This window comes from Ursus arctos, unplaced genomic scaffold (genome assembly GCF_023065955.2).
Source record: "Ursus arctos isolate Adak ecotype North America unplaced genomic scaffold, UrsArc2.0 scaffold_31, whole genome shotgun sequence".
In the NCBI taxonomy this organism is placed as follows: domain Eukaryota; kingdom Metazoa; phylum Chordata; class Mammalia; order Carnivora; family Ursidae; genus Ursus; species Ursus arctos.
The window spans coordinates 27,314,866-27,333,317 of NW_026622997.1; the positions used below are offsets into that span (position 1 = coordinate 27,314,866).

Genomic DNA, 18,452 nt, shown 5'->3' on the forward strand with positions numbered 1-18,452 from the left:
TGTCTCCATGGCCCTGTGGCTGCCCATCCCATCTCTGTCCCCAAAGCTGGTCAGCATGGGGTGGCAGAAAGCCATTTATGAGAGCCAGGCACGCAGCTGCAGTTATGGCAAGACACGGCCTGGGCCTGGGAGGTCGACTATGAGGCGGGGGCAGCTGTGACTGCCTAACCCTGGAAATGCCACCCCTGCTTTTTCCCTCCCAGTTCTGGGCATGGATCCAGGCTGAGCCTGGGCCTCTCCCACCACGACCCCCAGCAGTTACTTCCTCAAGCTGGTGGGTGGCACAGCCAGCATCTTGACAGCCACGTAGCCTGTGCGCTCTGGGTAAAGCTCGAGGGAGGTGGGGAGGTCTAACCACTCCTCGGTGCAGGGATCAGGTTACAGAGCCAGGGATGGGGAATTGGGGTTGATGTGGGCCTTAGGTCAGCCTCTGATCCCTCACTCCCACCCCCAGGCAGCCCTGACCTCTCACTGAGCGCTGTCACCCCTTTGGCACGATCTCTCCGCAAGCCCCTCCTTTGAGCCTCTCAGCTGCCCCCTCACCCATGGAAGTGTTTCCTGATTGCCTTACCCGGTCCAGCGGGACCCCACCCCCTATGGCAACAGCTCCCAGGATAGGGCTGGACCCTCTGATCCCAGCTGTGGCTCTCGGGCTCCTTCCTGGGGACTTTGGCATTGATGGGGAGCATGTCCAGTCATGCCGGGAACCCTCTCTTGACCTGGGGCTGGGCCTGTAACCTGTGGACTCTGACCCCGGAGGCAGTCCCATCCCACCTGCAGCTGGGAGCACAAACAGCAGTGGCAGAGAGGGCTCAGACTCGGAGGGGGGAGGAGCCAAGAGGGAGGAATTGGCCCCTCTTTGCAACTTTGGCCTCCCCCTGTCCCTGGCTTCCAAGGCCAGTGAGGCCCCCTCTCCTGCTCTCTTCAGTTCTCTGAGATGCCGCTGTATTTGTACAGTAATTCTTTTCGGCTCAAGCCAGCTTGAGTTGGACCCTTTCCCTCGCGACCAAAACTAGTAAGAGCTCCAAACTGGGGGGCCACATAACTCTTCATCTTCTTCACTTTTTGAGATGGAGATGGGGCATGGTTAATAGTTACACTGGGACTACAGGTATAGCCTGGGGTAATCCAGGCAGACCAGGCCATACGGTCACCCCACCTAAGTCAAAAGAAAAACACGCAGGCCACTTTCATCTCATTTTGCCCTCGGGCAATCCTGGAGGGCTCTGAGGCAGGGACGGCCATGTCTCTCTGAGATAAAGCAGGAAAGCGGTCCAAGGTGGGGTGGCAGTGGGAGAGGGCTCAGGCCGGAGAGCGGTCGCATTTTCCTGCGTGGTTGACGTGGAGCCAGGAGACAGATTCCGGCTGTGGGAGAAAGGTCAGGGTCGCATCCCCCTTCCTTTCTTCTTGATGGATGAAAGGCCTGTTCTTTGACATGCGGACTCCCCAAGGCCAGGGGGACTGGTGCCCGTCCAGGGTATGTGGGCGGGACAGTGGGCAGGGACCTGAGGGAAGGAGTCAAAGGAGGCGCCCAGCAGCCTGAGCAGCAAGATGGGTGGAGGGGCCTTCAACGCTATAAGTGGCCCGGCCAGGGCCTTCGCTCGGGGCTCTGGCCATGCTCCTCCTCGGGCTGCTGCTGCTGCTGACCCTGCTGGCTGGCGCCCGCCTGCTGTGGGACAAGTGGCAGCTCCGCAGCCTCCACCTCCCACCCCTTGTGCCCGGCTTCCTGCACCTGCTGCAGCCCAACCTTCCCCTCTATCTGCTGGGTCTGACCCGGAAACTGGGGCCTGTCTACAGGCTCCGCCTGGGGTTGCGAGGTGAGTCTGCTCCCTCCCCGGCCCACCACGGTGGGGAGGCGGGCTCCCCTCCTGGCTGACATCCTGCTTTGACCCTCCCCCAGATGTGGTGGTGCTGAACTCCAAGAGGACCATCGAGGAAGCCATGATCAGGAAATGGGTGGACTTTGCCGGCAGACCCCAGACGCTGTCCTGTAAGGGGTGGGGCAGTTCCTGAGGGAAGAAGCTGGCTGGCGGAGGCCCCCTTGCTCAGCTCGACCCCTCTGCTCCCCGCAGATCAGCTGGTGTCTCAGCATGACCAGGACCTCTCCCTTGGGGACTACTCCCTGCTCTGGAAGGCTCACAAGAAGCTCACCCGCTCGGCCCTGCTGCTGGGCCTCCGCAGCTCCACGGAGCTGCTGGTGGAGCAGCTGACCCAGGAGTTCTGCGAGGTGAGGCTGGACTCCCGCAGCCGCCCCGGGGTCAGCTTCTCCTCGCCCCCCTCCCCCCCACGGCTCCCTAGCCTGTTTAGCTCCCGCTCCTTCTCCACAGCGCATGAGAGCCCAGGCCGGAGCCCCCGTGGCCATCCAGAAGGAGTTCTCTTTCCTCACCTGCACCATCATCTGTCACCTCACCTTTGGAGACAAGGTCAAGGTTCTCTTGCCCGCTACATGCTGGGGCCCTTCCTTAGCCCTCCCTGACTCTCTCTCTGGTCCTGAACTGAAAGGGTTCCCTTTTTCTGGGGGGGCAGGAGGACACCTTAGTACATGCCTTTCATGACTGTGTCCAAGACTTGATGAAAACCTGGGAGCACTGGTCCATCCAAATTTTGGACATCGTTCCCTTTCTCAGGGTGAGGACGTGGAGCCAGACTCCCTGGGTCCCGGGAGAGCGAGGGGCTGGGGGAGCAGGCTTCCTCGCCAGCGGCCACACTCTCTCACTCTCTGCCCCAGTTCCTCCCCAACCCAGGCCTCTGGAGGCTGAAGCAGGCCTTGGAGAACAGGGACCACATGGTAGAGAAGCAGCTGCGGCAGCACAAGGTGGGAGCGCGGTGTGTCCCGCCCCCATAGCCCCCAGCCAGCGACCCCGCTGCCCCAGAGCTGGGCGGGTTCTTTAGCCCCCCGCCGCGCCAGGGCCTGTGGCTCCCCCAGACCTTCTTGCCAAGCCAGGCGCTGAGGCCGGCCCCTCATCCGCTCCGCAGGAGAGCATGGTGGCAGGCCAGTGGAGGGACATGACGGACTATATGCTCCAGAGAGTGGGGAAGCCAAGAGCAGAAGAGGGCCACGGGCAGCTGCTTGAAGGGCACGTGCATATGTCTGTGGTGGACCTGTTCATTGGCGGCACGGAGACCACGGCGACCACCCTCTCCTGGGCCGTGGCGTTCTTGCTTCACCACCCTGAGGTGCAACCTGGGGGCGGCCTGGCCGGGCCCTCCGCTCACTGGGCCCCTCGCGGGCTGTGCTGACCCGGGGAGGAGGTGGCTTCTCCTGATCGGCACGGGTGTCCGGGGTTGCTCCAGGGAGCGGCCCGAGGCTGGGAGGCCGGGCAGTTCCGGGTCAGCGGGCGCGGGGTTCCGGCCCCAGACACCAGGCTTGCTCCCATTTCCCAGATTCAGCGGCGACTCCAGGAAGAGCTGGATCGTGAGTTGGGCCCTGGAGCCTCAGGCTCCCGAGTCCCGTACAGAGACCCTGCACGGCTGCCCTTGCTCACAGCCACCATCGCCGAGGTGCTGCGCCTGCGGCCTGTCGTGCCCCTGGCCTTGCCACACCGCACCACGCGGCCTAGCAGGTGCGTCCCGAGGGCTGGGGATGAGTGGGACCCACATGGGACGGGCGGCGGGGCGGGGGTTCTGGCAGGCCTCTGACTCCGCCTTCCCCTCAGCATCTTGGGCTACGACATCCCCGAGGGCACGGTTGTCATCCCCAACCTGCAAGGCGCCCACTTAGACGAGACGGTCTGGGAGCGGCCACACGAGTTCCGGCCGGGTGCGTGGCGGGGAGGGCGCCCGCGGCGTGGGGGCGGCAGAGGCCGGTCCCGGCGGCTACAGAACCCCGGGTCTGTCCTTCTGCCCACAGATCGTTTCCTGGTCCCCGGCGCCAGCCCCAGAGTGCTGGCCTTTGGCTGCGGGGCGCGCGTGTGCCTGGGGGAGCCGCTGGCGCGCCTGGAGCTCTTCGTGGTGCTGGCGCAGCTGCTGCGGGCCTTCACGCTGCGGCCGCCCGCCGGCGCCCTGCCCTCCCTGCAGCCGCGCGCCCACTGCGGCGTCAACCTCACCGTGCAGCCCTTCCAGGTGCAGCTGCAGCCCCGGGGGGCCGCGGCCGGGGCGCTGGGCCAGCACCCGTGACAGGGCAGGACGCACGCCGGCCACGCATGTGCCTCAGTTTCTCCTTTTATTACTCCCGTACAAACCCCTTCCCTCCCCCCTGTAAACATGGTGCTGTGAGATCGCAGACGGAGAAGGCTCCCTCCGGTGGCAGATAGTGACGGTGGCCCCTGGCTCTTCTCTCAGCGCGACCCCTCAGTGCTCGGCAGTCATTCTGGGGCGCCGGAGAGGTGAGCGGTGGTCAGCCTCCCTGGGCCGCTGGGGGCCGGTAGCTTCTTGGTCTCAGCTTCATTTCCGTGAAGGGCACAGAGAACTCGAAGCCCTTCCAGTAGTACCAGCTCACCCCCTGGGAGAGGAGATGTCGAGACAGAGTCAAAGCCACCGTCCCATCTGCTCCCACACCCACCCCTCTGGGGAGATGGTTCCCAGAAATCAACCCCCCCCTTCATGACCTCCACTGCCAAGGCCTGAGGCTTCACGTGAGCTGGCCTTCCACACCCAATAAACCGTGCTCGCGTCTCCCTCAAGAGAACTCGGCGAGTTTGGCGTTGTCGTCTCACGTCGCAGATGAGGGCCCTGAGGCACCGAGCGGCTGGGGAGCTTGTCCTGTCACCCCCCGGCCCCTCACCTGGTGGTCCGCTGCGCTCCCGTAGAGCCCGTTGAGGTTGGCGTAGTGGCAGTTCTTGTACCACCAGGCCCCGCGGTACGAGACCGCGCAGGAGATGAGCAGGTTGTTGGGGTCTCGGTCCCGGGCGGAAAAGACGCTGCCGCTGTGGTAGCTCATGGAGTCGCCTGGACAGGCGGGAGAGCAGCCGTGAGGGCCCCCCTCCCTCTGCCCCCCTCCCCCCCCCCCAGGCCCACGCCGGACCTGCTGTGCCGTGGTAGCCGGCCAGATGAAGGCGGTAGTACTCCGCCGCCGAGTCGACTCGGAAGGAGTCGTACTGCGCGAACACGGCCTCGTCCCCAGCCCGCAGGTCCACGCGCAGGGAGTAGTCGCCCGCCGCCGTCAGGCTGTGCAGGGCCTCGTTGCCTGGGGGGAGGGAGAGTGCCCTCATCAGGGTCCTGGTGTCCCCAGGGCCTCCGTCCCTTCCCCAGCCCCCAAGCCCTGCGAGGCACTGACCCAGCCAGAACTCCCCGGAGATGTTGCCAAAGCCGTGGGCGTAGTCCTCCCAGTCCCTCCAGAAGTCTGTTTGTCCGTCCATGCGGCGCTGGAACACCTGGGAAGCAGGCAGAGGCACCATCGGCCTATGGCTCCTGGCACGGCAGCCCCTGCCCTGGGCAGGCCCTTGAGCTTCTGTCTGCCACCCACCAGCCAGCCGCCCCCATCGGTCTCCATGTCACAAAACACATTCAGGGGCCGCTCGCGGTTGCCATTGAGGAAGACGGTGGTGGCCCGGGAGGTGCTGGCTCCGTTCTGTATCTCCTCCCCACAATCCCGAGGGAAGGGGATCGGAAGTCCACCTGGGGAAGGAGAATGAGGGGCGGGTCCTTTTCCCAGACCCTAGCCCCCCTCTGCCCGCTCAGCTGCTGACGGGAGGTCCCCGTTCCCAAATACCGGTGGTGAAGGAGGTGGACACAGGCGGTGTGAGGCTCTCGCCCCACATCGCCCGGAGCCACACGCTGTAGGGGGTGGAGGGAAAGAGGCCCAGGAGCCGGTGAGAGGTGACCCGTCCTGGGAGCAGGATCTCCTGTGGACACACAAAGAGCAGGTCAGGGGATGTGGAGCCCCGCCGGGAGAGGCGGAGGAGGGGCAGCACCTCCTGGAATGGAACCTGGGAGGGGAGCTGGCCAGGGAGGGAGGGGGTGGGGGCACCTGGGTCTGTTCACCAGGGGTGTTGAAACTGAGCAGGTAGTTAGTCGGTGGGACTTGGGGTTCAGTCCAAGTGAGCAGGGCCGTGCGTGGGGTCACTTCCTTGGCCTCCAAGTCCTGGGGGGCCTCCAACCCTAGGAGGGGAGGGTGGGAAGAGAAGATGGAGATGAGGCCCATCCTAGCTCCCTTGAACCTCCCCTCCCCCTGTTGCACACATCTCCCAGGCCCTACCTGTGGTGAAGGTGATGCTGGCTGGGGAGGTGAGGTTGGGGCCCCGGAGACCACGCACGGTCGCTGTGTAGTTGGTGTGGAGCTCCAGGCCACTCAGAGGGTACTCCACGGCACTGCCGGGGGCCGAGCCCTGCAGCGGGGGGGCTGGCAGTGGGGTGAGCGTCAGCATCTGTCCCCCTTCATGCCCTGCCTGAGCCCCCTTCCCTCCCCTCCCTGAACAAGTCCCCTAGAGGCCTCAGCCCCGCTCACCCCCCGAGGCTGTGACACGGACGTTATACTTGTCCACAGGGGCCTGGGGGGGCTTCCAGTGCAGCAGCGCGGACCCCTCCGTCAAGTTCAGCGCTCGAAGCTGGGTGGGGCCGTCAGGAACTGGGAGAAGGGAGGGGGCTCAGAGCTGTCCCCTGCCCCCTCTCCACCCCTCACCTTCCCAAGCTCCTCTGGCCTCTGGTCCACGGTTGGAGCCTCTCACAACTTCCTCCTCCCCATTCATTCTCCCCCTACCTCCTGTGGGGGGCCTAGTCCGTGTTACCTGTGGTGAGGAAGCCTGTGAGAGGCTCACTCTCCTCAAAGCCCCGGACAGAGACCACGGTCACTTCATAATGAGAGCCTGGGATCAGCCCCTTGAGTCTCTGGGTCCACGTGCGGCCGTCCACCTGCACACTCTGCGGCTCCCCTGAAAGCACATTGGGCTCGGGGGTTTGCCCAGGGAAGCAAGCAGGGTGAGCAGAGTACAGGCAACAGGAGAGATGAGGGCAAATGAGGACATGGGCAAAAGGGTGTCACCTCCATCTGCCAGCTGGTAGGAAACTTTGAAACTGTCCACTCTGGATGGTGGAGGCATCCAGCTGACCTGGGCCGAGGTTTCCCCGATTTCGCTGAACTGAAGGTCCCGGGGACTTTCCAGAACTGCGGGGAGGGGTGTGCTCAGGAACGCTGGTGAGGGCACGGGGCAGGGAGGCTCCCACCCCAGGATCCCCACCCCTGCCTCTTCCTGAGCCCCATGGGTCCAGCCCTGCTCACCATCACCCCTTTCCTCTAGACCCAGGAGAGGAAGTCTCTGTAGATTCCTCCCAGCCCTCCACAGCTCACCAAGCTCCCCTCTGGGAGGCACCAGGTCCCACCCTACGAAGTACAGAGACCCCTCACTTCGGGGCAGCACGCGAAGGTGCCCACCATGGGGCCTTACCTGGGCTGAGGGTGCGGGCTGTGCCCTGGATGCTGTCGGCCTTATGGGGCCCACGCAGCCCATACAACGTCAGGCTGTACAGGGTCCCCGGGTGCAGGTCCCGGAGCACGGCAGAACGCCGTGACCCCGGCACCGTCAGCTCCCGCTGCTGCGGGGGACGCGGGTGCGGCTCCAGAGTGCTTGGGGATGGGACCCCAAAGCGGAGCAGGAAGGAGTCAAAGGCCTCCGGGGGGGCCTCCCAGTTGAGCCGCAGCGAACTGGTGGTCACATCAGTCACCGACAGCTGGGACAGGCGGGGCCCTGGCTCCCCTGGGGTCAGGCCGGCAGGAGCAGGCCCTGCGCAGAGTGGGGGGGAGACAGAAGCACACGGCCTCAGTGGCCTGGGGCAGGGCTCTCACGCTGCCACCCTACCCCGCCTGAGTTTCTCATCTGTGAATGGCGCTAATGAGGGGCGGGCACTCACAGGTGGGACCCAGAGTTGTGAGCACGTGTATAGAGCCGAGGGCTGCTGGTACACCCTTCCTCCCTGTACAGGGCCCTCCTCACGTTCTTCGCTACAGTCACCGTGTCTGGGCACCCCCGTTAGCCCTGTCAGCCCCAGACCAGAGGTGGGTGAGTCCTGGATACAGGGCCCTTGCAGGCGGGTACCTGTGGTGCCATCGGCTGAGACAGGCCCCAGGCGCTTCCCTTCATGGAGGCCATAGAGGAAGAACCTGTAGGAGGTGCTGGGCTCCAGGCCTGACACTCGCACCTTGTTCTGGTTGCCGCCCACGAGCAAGGCCTGGGGCTGCCCATCTGTGTCCTGATACTGGACCACGAAGGAGTCAAAGGGGCCCTGGGCCACACTCCACGAGAGGCGCAGGGAGTCTGGGGTTATGTCGCTCACTGCCAGTGTCCTTAGCTGGGGCCCTGCGGGGGGCTCGGGGGCCTCTGTGGCTGGGCGCCAGGGGGCTGGAGTGTCCGCTTCCGGGGCTGCGTGGGAGAAGCCCAGGGGAGAAGCTGAGCAGGGGGTGACCGAGGCTCTTCTGGCATCTTCCTTCTTGTGAATCTGCCATTTCCCTGCCACCCCTGGGCCCCTCAGAGCGCCAGCACTGTGGCCCCATCACCACTCTGGGGGGTGGCTTGCTCTGTCCCAGTCCAACACTTGCTTCCCCTTCGCCACCTCCAGGGCGTCTCACGCCTCACCTCAAGGTGTGCGCGCGCCTGCCCTCTCCCTACCCTGCCTGGGTGCCTGTGCTGCTGGTCACTCCGGGCTCGAGCTCAGGGCACGGGTCCTCTGGAGAGAAGCTGAGGACAAGGAGGGAGCTGGCTGCTGAACTAGAAGGGCCCACGGGCCGCATGCTGCTGAGCTGAGCGGGGTGCCAACACCTCCTTCAGGGCGGCCGCTTCCCCCCGGGCTACGCCCCTCGCCTTGGTCCTTCTCCAGTTATTTTCCATTTGAGAAAAAAGGCTCCTGACTCATCCATAGGAGGGGTTTGCCCCTGTTTGGTTAAGAGCTGCCTCAGGAGAGGGATGGGGAACAGCTGGAAGTGCGGGGCAGGGTGGGGGTTGGGAGGCTGGGGGCCACTGCCAGGGCCTTTCCCTGCGCCTGCCCTGCGCCTGCCTCCACGACTCCTTGGTTACCATCCGTGCTGGCCCCACCGCACTTCCCTTCCTCCCGAGCCCCAGCCTCCTTATGCCCCAGGCCCACTCCTGCCAGTCCCTTCAGCCCTTGCTCACCTGTCGCTCCCAGAACGGAGATGGGGCCCAGGCGCTGTCCTCCGTGGATCCCATACAGCAGAAACTTGTATTTCCTGCCAGGCTCCAGGCCCTCTATGGTGACTTCCCGCTGGTCTTTGGCCACAGGCACTGCCTGGGGCTGCCCAGCTGGGTCCCTGTACTGGACCACAAAGGAATCAAAGACGCCCTGGGCCACCGTCCATGAGAGGCGCAGGGAGTCTGAGGTCTCATCTGTCACTGTCAGCTCCCCAAGGCGGGGTGGGCGCTGCTGCTCCTTCTCCAGAGGGGCTGTGGAGAGAGCGGCAGGAGAAACTCTCTGTCAAGAGCTACCTTTGTCGCAGCCCTGGCAACTTCTGGGAGGCGTGAGGGTCTAGGAAAGGGTCCCTGCAGTGTGGCTTCGATCTGCCCGAAGGAAGGAGAGCGAGCAGCTGGATCTCTCCTCTAGAGGCCGTTGCCCTAACTCCTTCCTGCCCCCACTCCCTTCCTGCTTTGGTCAGGGTGCAGTAAATGCATAAAAGATGACCTTGTGAGACAGGGTCCCTGGGGCTGTAGAGAAGGGCCTCAGTTTCTCCCTGGCCCCTGGCCCTGAGCAGGGATGTGGCTGGAGCCCAGAAAGGCTCCCGGAGTGTATCTGGGTTGTCAGGGAGACACCCCAAACACTAAGAGCTGGGCTGGGCAGCCAGCCAAGCTGATGGGCTCCCAGAGCTTGGCCATGACCTCCCCCTCCCTTGCTATCAGCCCGGGCCCTCCTTCTACCCACTTCCTCAGCCCTGCACTACCACCCCTGGACCAGGGCAGCGGGGTGGGGCGGCACTGGGAGAACGTAGGGCAGAATGCAGAAGAGACCTGCCTGGTGGGGATGGGTGCTGGCTGATGGGGTCAGAGATGAAGCCTGTATGCACTCCCCATAATGGGGATTTGCGGAAGAGAATTCTGCAGTCTCAGGATCCCAGGCCCCAACTGACTTTGTGCTCCATTCGGGTCTGGCCAGGGTGACTCACGGTCCTGGGAGTGGGGTAAGGGTCAGTGACCCACCTCCACCCTTGCCTCAGGGGGCTGAGTAACGGGCACAATGACACCAGATTTTTCCATAGTCTTTCTGCAGCCAAACCCATATTTTCCACCTCCTGTCTCAGCTGGGACAGAGGGAAGAGGACGGAACATTTATGGAGTGCTGGTCTGTATTTACTATGCCTACGCAGGTACAGAAACTGCGGTTCGAGGGAAGGAAGTGGCCTGTCCACGGCCACACCACCAGCAATCGGAATTGGAACACAGGTCTGCTTGGCTCTAAAGACTGGATTCTTTCTATGGCATCAGCAGTCAGTGAATGGAGGGAATAATGCCTCTAACATACTTAGGATAGCGCCTGGCATGCAACCGAGACTCAGTAAATGTTTGCTTTTGCTGCTGTAAATTCCGCAGGCATTTACAAGGCTGAAGGCATGGATAGGCCGGGGCGGGGGGCAGCCCCGGGGGCACAATAAGAGGCAGCTCTAGAAAAGGTGGGGTACGGGGCTAGGGCTCACCTGTGGTGCCATCGGCAGAGATGGGGCCCAGGCGCTTCCTGCCTGCCAGCCCATAGAGCAAGAACTTGTACTTCCTGCGGGGCTCCAGGCCGGGGATCGTGACCCTGCGCTGGTCTGCGGCCACGGGCACCACCCGGGGCTGCCCGTCCCTGTCCTTGTACTGGACCACAAAGGAGTCGAATTCACCCTCGGGGACTGTCCAGGAGAGGCTCACAGAGTCCGGGGTCAGGTCCGTCACTGTTAGCTCCCCGAGGCGGGGACCTTTCGTGGCTGAGACTGCAGCAGAGAGGGAGGGGTATGGAGAGTGACCGATGGTGACTGAGGCTGAGAGAGCTTCCTCAGGGTGCCAGGGCTCTGGGAGCCGGTTCTGAGAGTTGGCAGGCGTAGCTAGGCCACACGGCAGGAAGTGGGGCAGCAGAGGAGTAGGGATGAAAGACAAGTCAGGGAGGAAGGCCGCGTCCCTCAGGGTGGAGGAACAGTAGGGAGAAGGATGGGAATGAGGGGTAAGCGGGGAGTTCTGGACCTGGATTTTACTAGACCTTGTCAAAGGGGCTTGCAGGGAGGCCCTGCGGGCTGGAGTGTGGAGCACAAACACAGGAAATTCTGACCGCTACCACAAGGGGGCGAAGCACACTCAGGAGACCCTGGCTCTGAAGGGGACCTCCAGCCTTCACTCACGAGTCTTAGCCTCTGCAGACATTGGGCCATGGTGTTTCTCATCCCGGAGGCCAAAGAGTAGGAACTTGTACTTGCGGGCCGGGTCCAGGCCCGAAATGGTGATCTCACGGAGGTGCCCATCCACAGGCACTGCCTGGGCCTGCCCCTGCACATCCTTGTACTGGACCAGGAAGGAGTCGAAGAGGCCCTGGGCCACCGTCCACGAGAGGCTCACTGTGTCGGAGGTCACGGTTGCCACAGCTAGCTCCCCCAGGCGGGGTGCCACAGGGGGCTCTGTGGGCAGGGAGGCTGGAACAGAGCAGAGGAAGCTAAGGGGTCAATGGCAGGACCCTTCTAAAGAGAGGGAGTGCTTTCCCCAGGCTATGAAATAAATGTTTTGTAGCAAGCTCTTCTAAAGTGCTTAACGTGTCCCAGGCGTGGCTGTAAGCAGCTCACATAGCAGCACACGTATCCTCACACAACATACGAACCAGGCGCCCTTGGTATTATCATCCCTATCTTGCGTGGGTCTGCGGCCCAGAGAAGTTAAGAAATGTTCGTGAATTCATACGATCAGTATGTTCAGAGCAGGAATCAAACCCAGAGAATCTGGTTCTGCAGCCACGTTCTGAGTCACTAAAATACCATGTCAGGGAGCCCAAGGAGGCCATGTGTGAATAACTAAGCGAGTGTAAGAAGATGGGGAAAATTTATGAAGCACAGGGTCCATGGCAACTGACCGTGAACACAGTCTCCCTCATCCTCACTCAGCTGAAGGATGAGGCAGGACCAGTAGTGCCATATGAGAAAAGAGACGGCCCTAAAGGACCATCTCTGAGGAGTGCTGAGATCCAAGAGGGAAGCAAGAGAAAACCAAAGGAGATCTTGGGGACAGGCCCCGCACCCACTCACCGGTCACGGCCACAGCGGACACGGGGCCCTTGCGCTGCCCCCTGTGCAGGCCGTACAGGTTCATCCTGTACTTGTGCCCCGGCTCCAGGCCCCCGATGGTGACCTCGCTCTCGTCACCCCTGACACGCACCACCTGCGGCCGCCCGTCCCCGTCCTTGTACTGCACAGTGAAGGCGTCGAAGTGGCCCTGGGGGACCGTCCAGGAGAGGCTCAGTGAGTCTGGGGAGGATCCCGTGACCGTCAGCTCCCCCAGGAGGGGCTCCTCGGGGGGCTCTGGGGCCTCCGTGCTGGGTTCTGTGGGGCTGGGCGTCTCCTCCACCTCGGTGGGGCTTGGGGTCTCTTCCTCTGCAGCTGAGAAGGAGAGACACAGAGAAGGTGAGGCTGGATCCCCAGGAGATGTCCTCAGGTCTTGGGAAGGATGGAGAAGCTGTGATCATGTGTGGGGGTCCGCACATTCAGCTCAGAGACACCCATCCTTGGAGCTGGGTGGGCTTGCTCAGCTGACATCTCACAAACATGCCAGGGAGCCTTCGGGGTCAGCTGTGGGGAGTCCTGGACAGCCACCAGCACAGCTCATGGAGGCCCTTCTCTGCATGGGAGGACCCCTCGGGCCTCAGGGAGCCCCGCAGGTGTGGGGAGGCACAACGGGCGTCATGGCTCAGCCTCGAGCAGAGGGGCCTCCTGCACCCCACTCCCCCATCACCTGAGAGAGAGAGATCCTCCCGCTGGCCCCACCCCCAGGCTCCCACCACCCACTCACCTGTCACCCCAATGGCAGAGACCGGGCCCACACGCTGGCCACCGTGGAAGCCATACAGGTTCATCTTGTACTTGTGGTCTGGCTGCAGGCCTGAGACGGTGACCCCATCCTCATACCCCGGGACGCGCACCGCCTTGGGCTGCCCGTCCCCGTTCTTGTACTGGACCAGGAAGTGGTCAAACTGGCCCTCGGGCACAGTCCAGGAGAGGTGCAGAGAGTCGGGAGTGGCGTCTGTCACGGCCAGCTCCCCCAGCCGGGGCTTGATGGGAGGCTCAGGGGCCACGGTGGATGGGGCTTCGGTGGTCATAGCTTCGTATTCTGAAGTGGACAGGGACATATGGGGACAAATGAGGACATGCAGGTCAGCATAGAAGGCGTGTCTTACAAAAATAAGATAGTAAGGAGCAGACTGTCACCTTCCCCGTCCATCAGTGCCAGCCTTCTCGGGCCCAGAGCCTCCTCATCTCACCCCTCCCCACACCCGCCCCCTCTCCCGCTCTCTTCAGCACCCACCTCCCCTGCACACTGTGCCCTAGGCCTCCCTCCACTGGGGTCTCCTTGGCATCTCACTCCCCCTGGCTCCTGTCTTTGCTCCCAAACAGCTCAGAACTCCCTTCCCCAGCCAGAAACCTGGAGTCTTCCTGGATCTGTTCCTGCCCCAGCTGCCATCAGACTCCGAGTGTCCCCCAAGTTCCCCCTGGGTTCCCCGCATGGGCAGCCCTACCAGCCTGGCTTGGGCCCCACCCCAGCCCCATCGCCTCTCACCTGGGTCCCCGTGTCCCCCGGGCTCCCTGCCTCCCTGCCCCTTCCGATCCTCACAGGGGCCAGGATGACCTCTCACTGCACATGTGATGGCGTCGGCCTTAGCTTCGCCGTGCAACAAGCCTCTCCATCCCCGGACGAGCCCCTGGCTTCGGAGCTGCTCCTGCTGCTCCATCGCCACCTCGAGACTCTCTCCCCCACTTGGGGATCTCACACAGGATCCTCCCAGTCCCTCTCACGGGCCGCGATGCGCCTAGTTTCCAGCCTTGGCACCAGCCGTGACGTGGATCTGACTCTAAGGCTGTCACCAAGCGAATGCCTGCCCAACCTCAGGAGTATGCTGTCCCGTGGACACCCGTGGGCAGGCTGCCTTAGCCATGCTGCCCAGTCTTGGCCTGGCCCCGGGGCTTCCTGTCACACGCACACGCCCCTTTGCCTGATTGCTGGTTCACAGCCTGTCCCCCACCCCCGCCCGGGAGCCCCATCTCGATAGGCACGTATCTCTCTGCCACGATCAGGCTCACGCAGTGAACGCCCACAGCGCTTGGCTCGGGGCACCCAATCTTGTCGGCCCACGGGAATCAGGAGTCTGACAGCACCCAAACCATGAGGCCTGGAGGTGTTCGGTCAGGACGCTACATCCTAAACCCCCCGTCTTCTCCCCCAGTCTCCAGGGACCACAGGGGGGCAAAGCCTCTGGGAGGAATCAGGGACGCCAGTACAACTCTCTCCAACAAATACTAAGAACGTGTTCAATTCCTTTGTCGTCAGGAGCTCTGCTACTCAAAGTGTGGTCCTTGGACCAGCAGCACCAGCATCCCGTCAGGAATATAGAATCTCTGGCCCCAGCCCAAGCCTGTGGCACCAAAATCTGCCCTTTACCAAGATTCTCAGGCCGTCTGACGTGCAAAGGAAGACGTGCTGCCAGCATGTGTGTTTCCATGCCCGGGGTCATAAGGGACAGTCCTGTAGGGCCTGCTTTCCCCCGGGGCCCCGCCCCTACTCACCGGTCACGGCTACGGCGGACACGGGGCCTTCGCGCTGCCCCCTGTGCAGGCCATACAGGTTCATCTTGTACTTGCGCCCCGGCTCCAGGCCCCCGATGGTGACCTCGCTCTCGTCACCCCTGACACGCACCACCTGTGGCCGCCCGTCCCCGTCCTTGTACTGCACAGTGAAGGCGTCGAAGTGGCCCTGGGGGACCGTCCAGGAGAGGCTCAGCGAGTCTGGGGAGGATCCCGTGACCGTCAGCTCCCCCAGGAGGGGCTCCTCGGGGGGCTCTGGGGCCTCTGTGTTGGGTTCTGTGGGGCTGGGCGTCTCTTCCACCAGGTCCTGGGGGGCTGAGAGAAGACACGGGGATGGGGGCTTAGTTGTCAGCTCTGCGTGTGTCAGTAGGGACCACAAGGGCAGCGACACACTCCTCCAGCTCTGGGGCCGGAGCCAAGTGCCCTGGGCTTAGCCGGCTGGTCACAAGTGATGTTAGCACTGAGACAGGCCCCGATCCCCTTCACACACGGACTAGCCGGCACCACAAATGTTCAGAAGGTAATTCGGACGTGTGTGTAGGAGCCAAAATACTACTCATTTCCTTTGACCCAATAATCCCACCGGGCAGCCCTCGTAATAAAATTATGAAAAAGCTGGAAAAGTTGTGCCATGGGAGTCCGTTGTGGGATTATTCATTACAGCAAAATGTGTCAGGGACCCAAACGGCCCGAGAAGATGATTCACTGTGTTGTACACTTTCACCATGCAGCGTCAAATAACCATTGAACGATGATTAATGCCGGTTGTGCAGCCTCAAAACAAGTGCTCAGAATGTAACGTACGTACAAACACAAAGGAAGAGCCAAGAACTGTATGAACGCTCTGCAGCGTGAGAACACGCACTGGGTAGAACGCAGGGAGAGCCCGTGTCGTGGGCATTATCATTAGTGGCAGTTACTGCGTCAAAAGGTGTTCTGATGGGAGTTTTTTCCCCTATTTTTCAAATATTGCATACTGTTGATATTCATTTCCCCAGAATAACGTGGACTGAGAAAGCAACCCTGGACTCTAAAAATTAATAACCTGGCTGGGGTTGTGGAGAAGGGCCGTGGGTTCCTTCTACTGTGCTCCTTACTTCGTGTGTGCTTGCGGTCCACGAGGACAGACGGCAGCAGCACTGAACGGTGGATGAGCGTTAAGAGCTTTCCTGCAGGGCAGGAGCTGTGCTAATGTCTATTTTCTGATCATTCTCCCATCCTCCCCGTCCTGCCCAACCGGCCACACTCCTGCGAATGTATATAGAGAAAAGAGGCCCATCCCCCAGGAGTCAGAGGGGCTGTGTGAAATCGTTCCTCCGTCTGGAGCATCTTCAGGAGAGGACACGGAACCTCACAGAGCCTCTCACTTGGTGTCGTGGAGGCAGTGAGCCCCAGGCCAACAGAGGGGCTCTCATAGGGACGCTGGGCTCTCCCACATGGCGCACAGAGGAACTCTGTTCTCACGGGACATCAGAATCGGGCTGACACTGAATAAGAGCCCAGAAATGGGCCTTCAACTCTATGGTCAACTAATCTTTGATGAAGCAGGAAAGAATATCCAATAGAAAAAAGACAGTCTCTTCAACAAATGGTGTTGGGAAAATTGGGCAGCCACATGCACAAGAATGAAACTGGACCACTTTCTTACACCATACACAAAAATAGACTCAAAATGGATGAAAGACCTAAATGTGAGACAGGAATTCATCAAAATCCTAGAGGAGAACACAGGCAGCAACCTCTTCAACCTCGGCCACAGCAACTTCTTGCTAGACACGTCTCCAAAGGCAAGGGAGACAAAGGCAAAAATGAACTATGGGACTTGATCAAGATAAAAAGCTTTTGCACAGCAAAGGAAACAGTCAACAAAACCAAAAGACAACCTACAGAATGGGAGAAGATATTTGCAAATGTCTTATCAGATAAAGGGCTAGTATCCAAAATCTATAAAGAACTTATCAAACTCAACACCCAAAGAATAAAGAATCAAGAAATGGGCAGAAGACATGAACAGACATTTCTCTGAAGAAGACATACAAATGGCCAACAGACACATGAAAAAATGCTCAACATCACTCGGCATCAGGAAAATACACATCAAAACCACAATGAGATACCACCTCACACCAGTCAGACCCACTAAAATTAACAAGTCAGGAAATGACAGATGGTGGCGAGGATGTGGAGAAACAGTCTTACACTGTTGGTGGGAATTCAAGCTGGTGCAGCCACTCTGGAAAACAGTACAGCAGTTCCTCAAAAATTTAGAAATAGAGCTACCCTATGACCCAGCAATTGAACTACTAGGCATTTTTCCAAAGGATACAAACATAGTGATTTGAAGGGGTACTTGCACCCCAATTTTTATAGCAGCAATGTCCATAAAAACCAACTATGGAAAAACCCCAGATGTCCATCGACAGATGAATGGATAAAAAAGAGTGGGATATATATATAATGGAATACTACTCAGCCATCAAAAATGAAATCTTGCCTTTTGCAACAACATGGGTGGAACCAGAGGGTATTATGCTAAGCGAAGTAAGTCAGTCAGACAAAGACAATTATCATATGGTTTCACTCGTATGTGGTATACAAGAAACAAAACAGATGAACATAGGGGAAGCGAAGGAAAAATAAAATAAGATAAAAACAGAGAGGGAGACAAACCATAAGGGATGCTGAACTACAGGAAACAGAGGGTTGCTGGAGGGGAGGGGAGTGGGGGGATGGGGTACCTGGATGACGGGCATTAAGGAGGGAACATGACGTAATGAGCACTGGGTGTTATATGCAACTAATGAATCACTAAGCTCTATCCCTGAAACTAATTTTTTTTTTAAAAAGATTTTATTTATTTATTTGACAGAGATAGAGACAGCCAGCGAGAGAGGGAACACAAGCAGGGGGAGTGGGAGAGGAAGAAGCAGGCTTCCAGCGGAGGAGCCTGATGTGGGGCTTGATTCCAGAATGCCGGGATCACGCCCTGAGCCGAAGGCAGACGCTTAACCGCTGTGCCACCCAGGCGCCCCCCTGAAACTAATTTTTTAAAAAAATTGGGCTGACACTGACTTAGAAAAGCCAGCCTGACTGCCCTTTTAGAATTTAATTCACCTTGTGATTTTGCCCCCCTAATTTCTTAGGGACTAGAAATTATAACTTTTTCAGAATTAGAAGTAAAATAAGTTGCAAGAGTGATGGGGGGAAAGGATAGAAGGAGTACAAGGGAGGAGAAGACATTACATTTAAAATAAGTATTTCCCAATTGTAAAAGAAAATTTAGAACAACACAGAATAGAATAAAACAAAAAAAGGGCTGGAACGTTCTATCCTGTCCTACAAGCCACGCATCCTGTGAGACGTGTTTCTTTCCGGTTTTCTTGCCATGCACGTTATTTTCCAGTGGTTGTGATCAGCACCCTTACAAAATTTGGCGGCTCCTTTTTCAACGTAACATTATCAAGTAATTGTCTGATGCTAAAACACTTTGGTGATGGCATAATTGCTCAGCTTGTAGATGTTGCCTAATTATGTAATGATCCCAACGCGGTTGGATGTTACCCTGTTTCTTTCCTTCGTGTGTGTGTGTGCGCATGTGTGTGTGCATGCTTGGCTTGTGCCTGACACACTTTACTCTTAGAGGTGCCCGGCAGCTGACCATCACAGGAGGTCGCGCTAGTCTGTACAGTGAGGCTCCAGGTGAGCAAATGTAAACTCCTAGGCACAGGCCACACCCCAGGGCCCTGGAGGAGAAGCATGAAATGGG

The 18,452-nt window shown here is 60.0% G+C and overlaps 2 protein-coding genes across 7 annotated transcripts in view; one reads left to right on the forward strand and one right to left on the reverse strand.

The window, feature by feature from the left end:
• Nucleotides 1-1,566: 1,566 nt before the first annotated feature.
• On the forward strand, nucleotides 1,567-4,152 carry LOC113243763 (steroid 21-hydroxylase). The gene is made up of 10 exons (XM_057305035.1): nucleotides 1,567-1,817; nucleotides 1,901-1,990; nucleotides 2,073-2,227; nucleotides 2,328-2,423; nucleotides 2,527-2,628; nucleotides 2,729-2,815; nucleotides 2,977-3,177; nucleotides 3,385-3,563; nucleotides 3,657-3,760; nucleotides 3,851-4,152. Exons 1-10 carry the CDS (start codon nucleotides 1,616-1,618, stop codon nucleotides 4,114-4,116), a joined length of 1,482 nt encoding a protein of 493 aa, XP_057161018.1. The 5' UTR covers nucleotides 1,567-1,615; the 3' UTR covers nucleotides 4,117-4,152.
• The window catches only part of TNXB (tenascin XB), a 58,574-nt gene continuing 44,267 nt past the window's right edge, over nucleotides 4,146-18,452 (reverse strand). For 5 of the 6 annotated variants that reach the window (XM_057305029.1, XM_057305031.1, XM_057305030.1 and 2 more), the window contains 19 exons: nucleotides 14,669-15,001; nucleotides 12,900-13,217; nucleotides 12,140-12,490; nucleotides 11,249-11,536; nucleotides 10,571-10,846; nucleotides 9,042-9,329; nucleotides 7,971-8,294; nucleotides 7,323-7,658; nucleotides 6,920-7,042; nucleotides 6,666-6,809; nucleotides 6,386-6,505; nucleotides 6,137-6,280; nucleotides 5,909-6,039; nucleotides 5,651-5,783; nucleotides 5,405-5,556; nucleotides 5,216-5,312; nucleotides 4,964-5,125; nucleotides 4,724-4,887; nucleotides 4,146-4,441 (listed from right to left, as the gene is read on the reverse strand). In XM_057305029.1, coding sequence (XP_057161012.1) covers nucleotides 4,337-4,441; nucleotides 4,724-4,887; nucleotides 4,964-5,125; nucleotides 5,216-5,312; nucleotides 5,405-5,556; nucleotides 5,651-5,783; nucleotides 5,909-6,039; nucleotides 6,137-6,280; nucleotides 6,386-6,505; nucleotides 6,666-6,809; nucleotides 6,920-7,042; nucleotides 7,323-7,658; nucleotides 7,971-8,294; nucleotides 9,042-9,329; nucleotides 10,571-10,846; nucleotides 11,249-11,536; nucleotides 12,140-12,490; nucleotides 12,900-13,217; nucleotides 14,669-15,001 — 3,989 coding nt within the window. In that variant the 3' untranslated portion in view covers nucleotides 4,146-4,336. The remainder of the gene's footprint in view (nucleotides 4,442-4,723; nucleotides 4,888-4,963; nucleotides 5,126-5,215; nucleotides 5,313-5,404; nucleotides 5,557-5,650; nucleotides 5,784-5,908; nucleotides 6,040-6,136; nucleotides 6,281-6,385; nucleotides 6,506-6,665; nucleotides 6,810-6,919; nucleotides 7,043-7,322; nucleotides 7,659-7,970; nucleotides 8,295-9,041; nucleotides 9,330-10,570; nucleotides 10,847-11,248; nucleotides 11,537-12,139; nucleotides 12,491-12,899; nucleotides 13,218-14,668; nucleotides 15,002-18,452) is intronic. The other variant, XM_048225855.2, reaches the window with a different exon arrangement.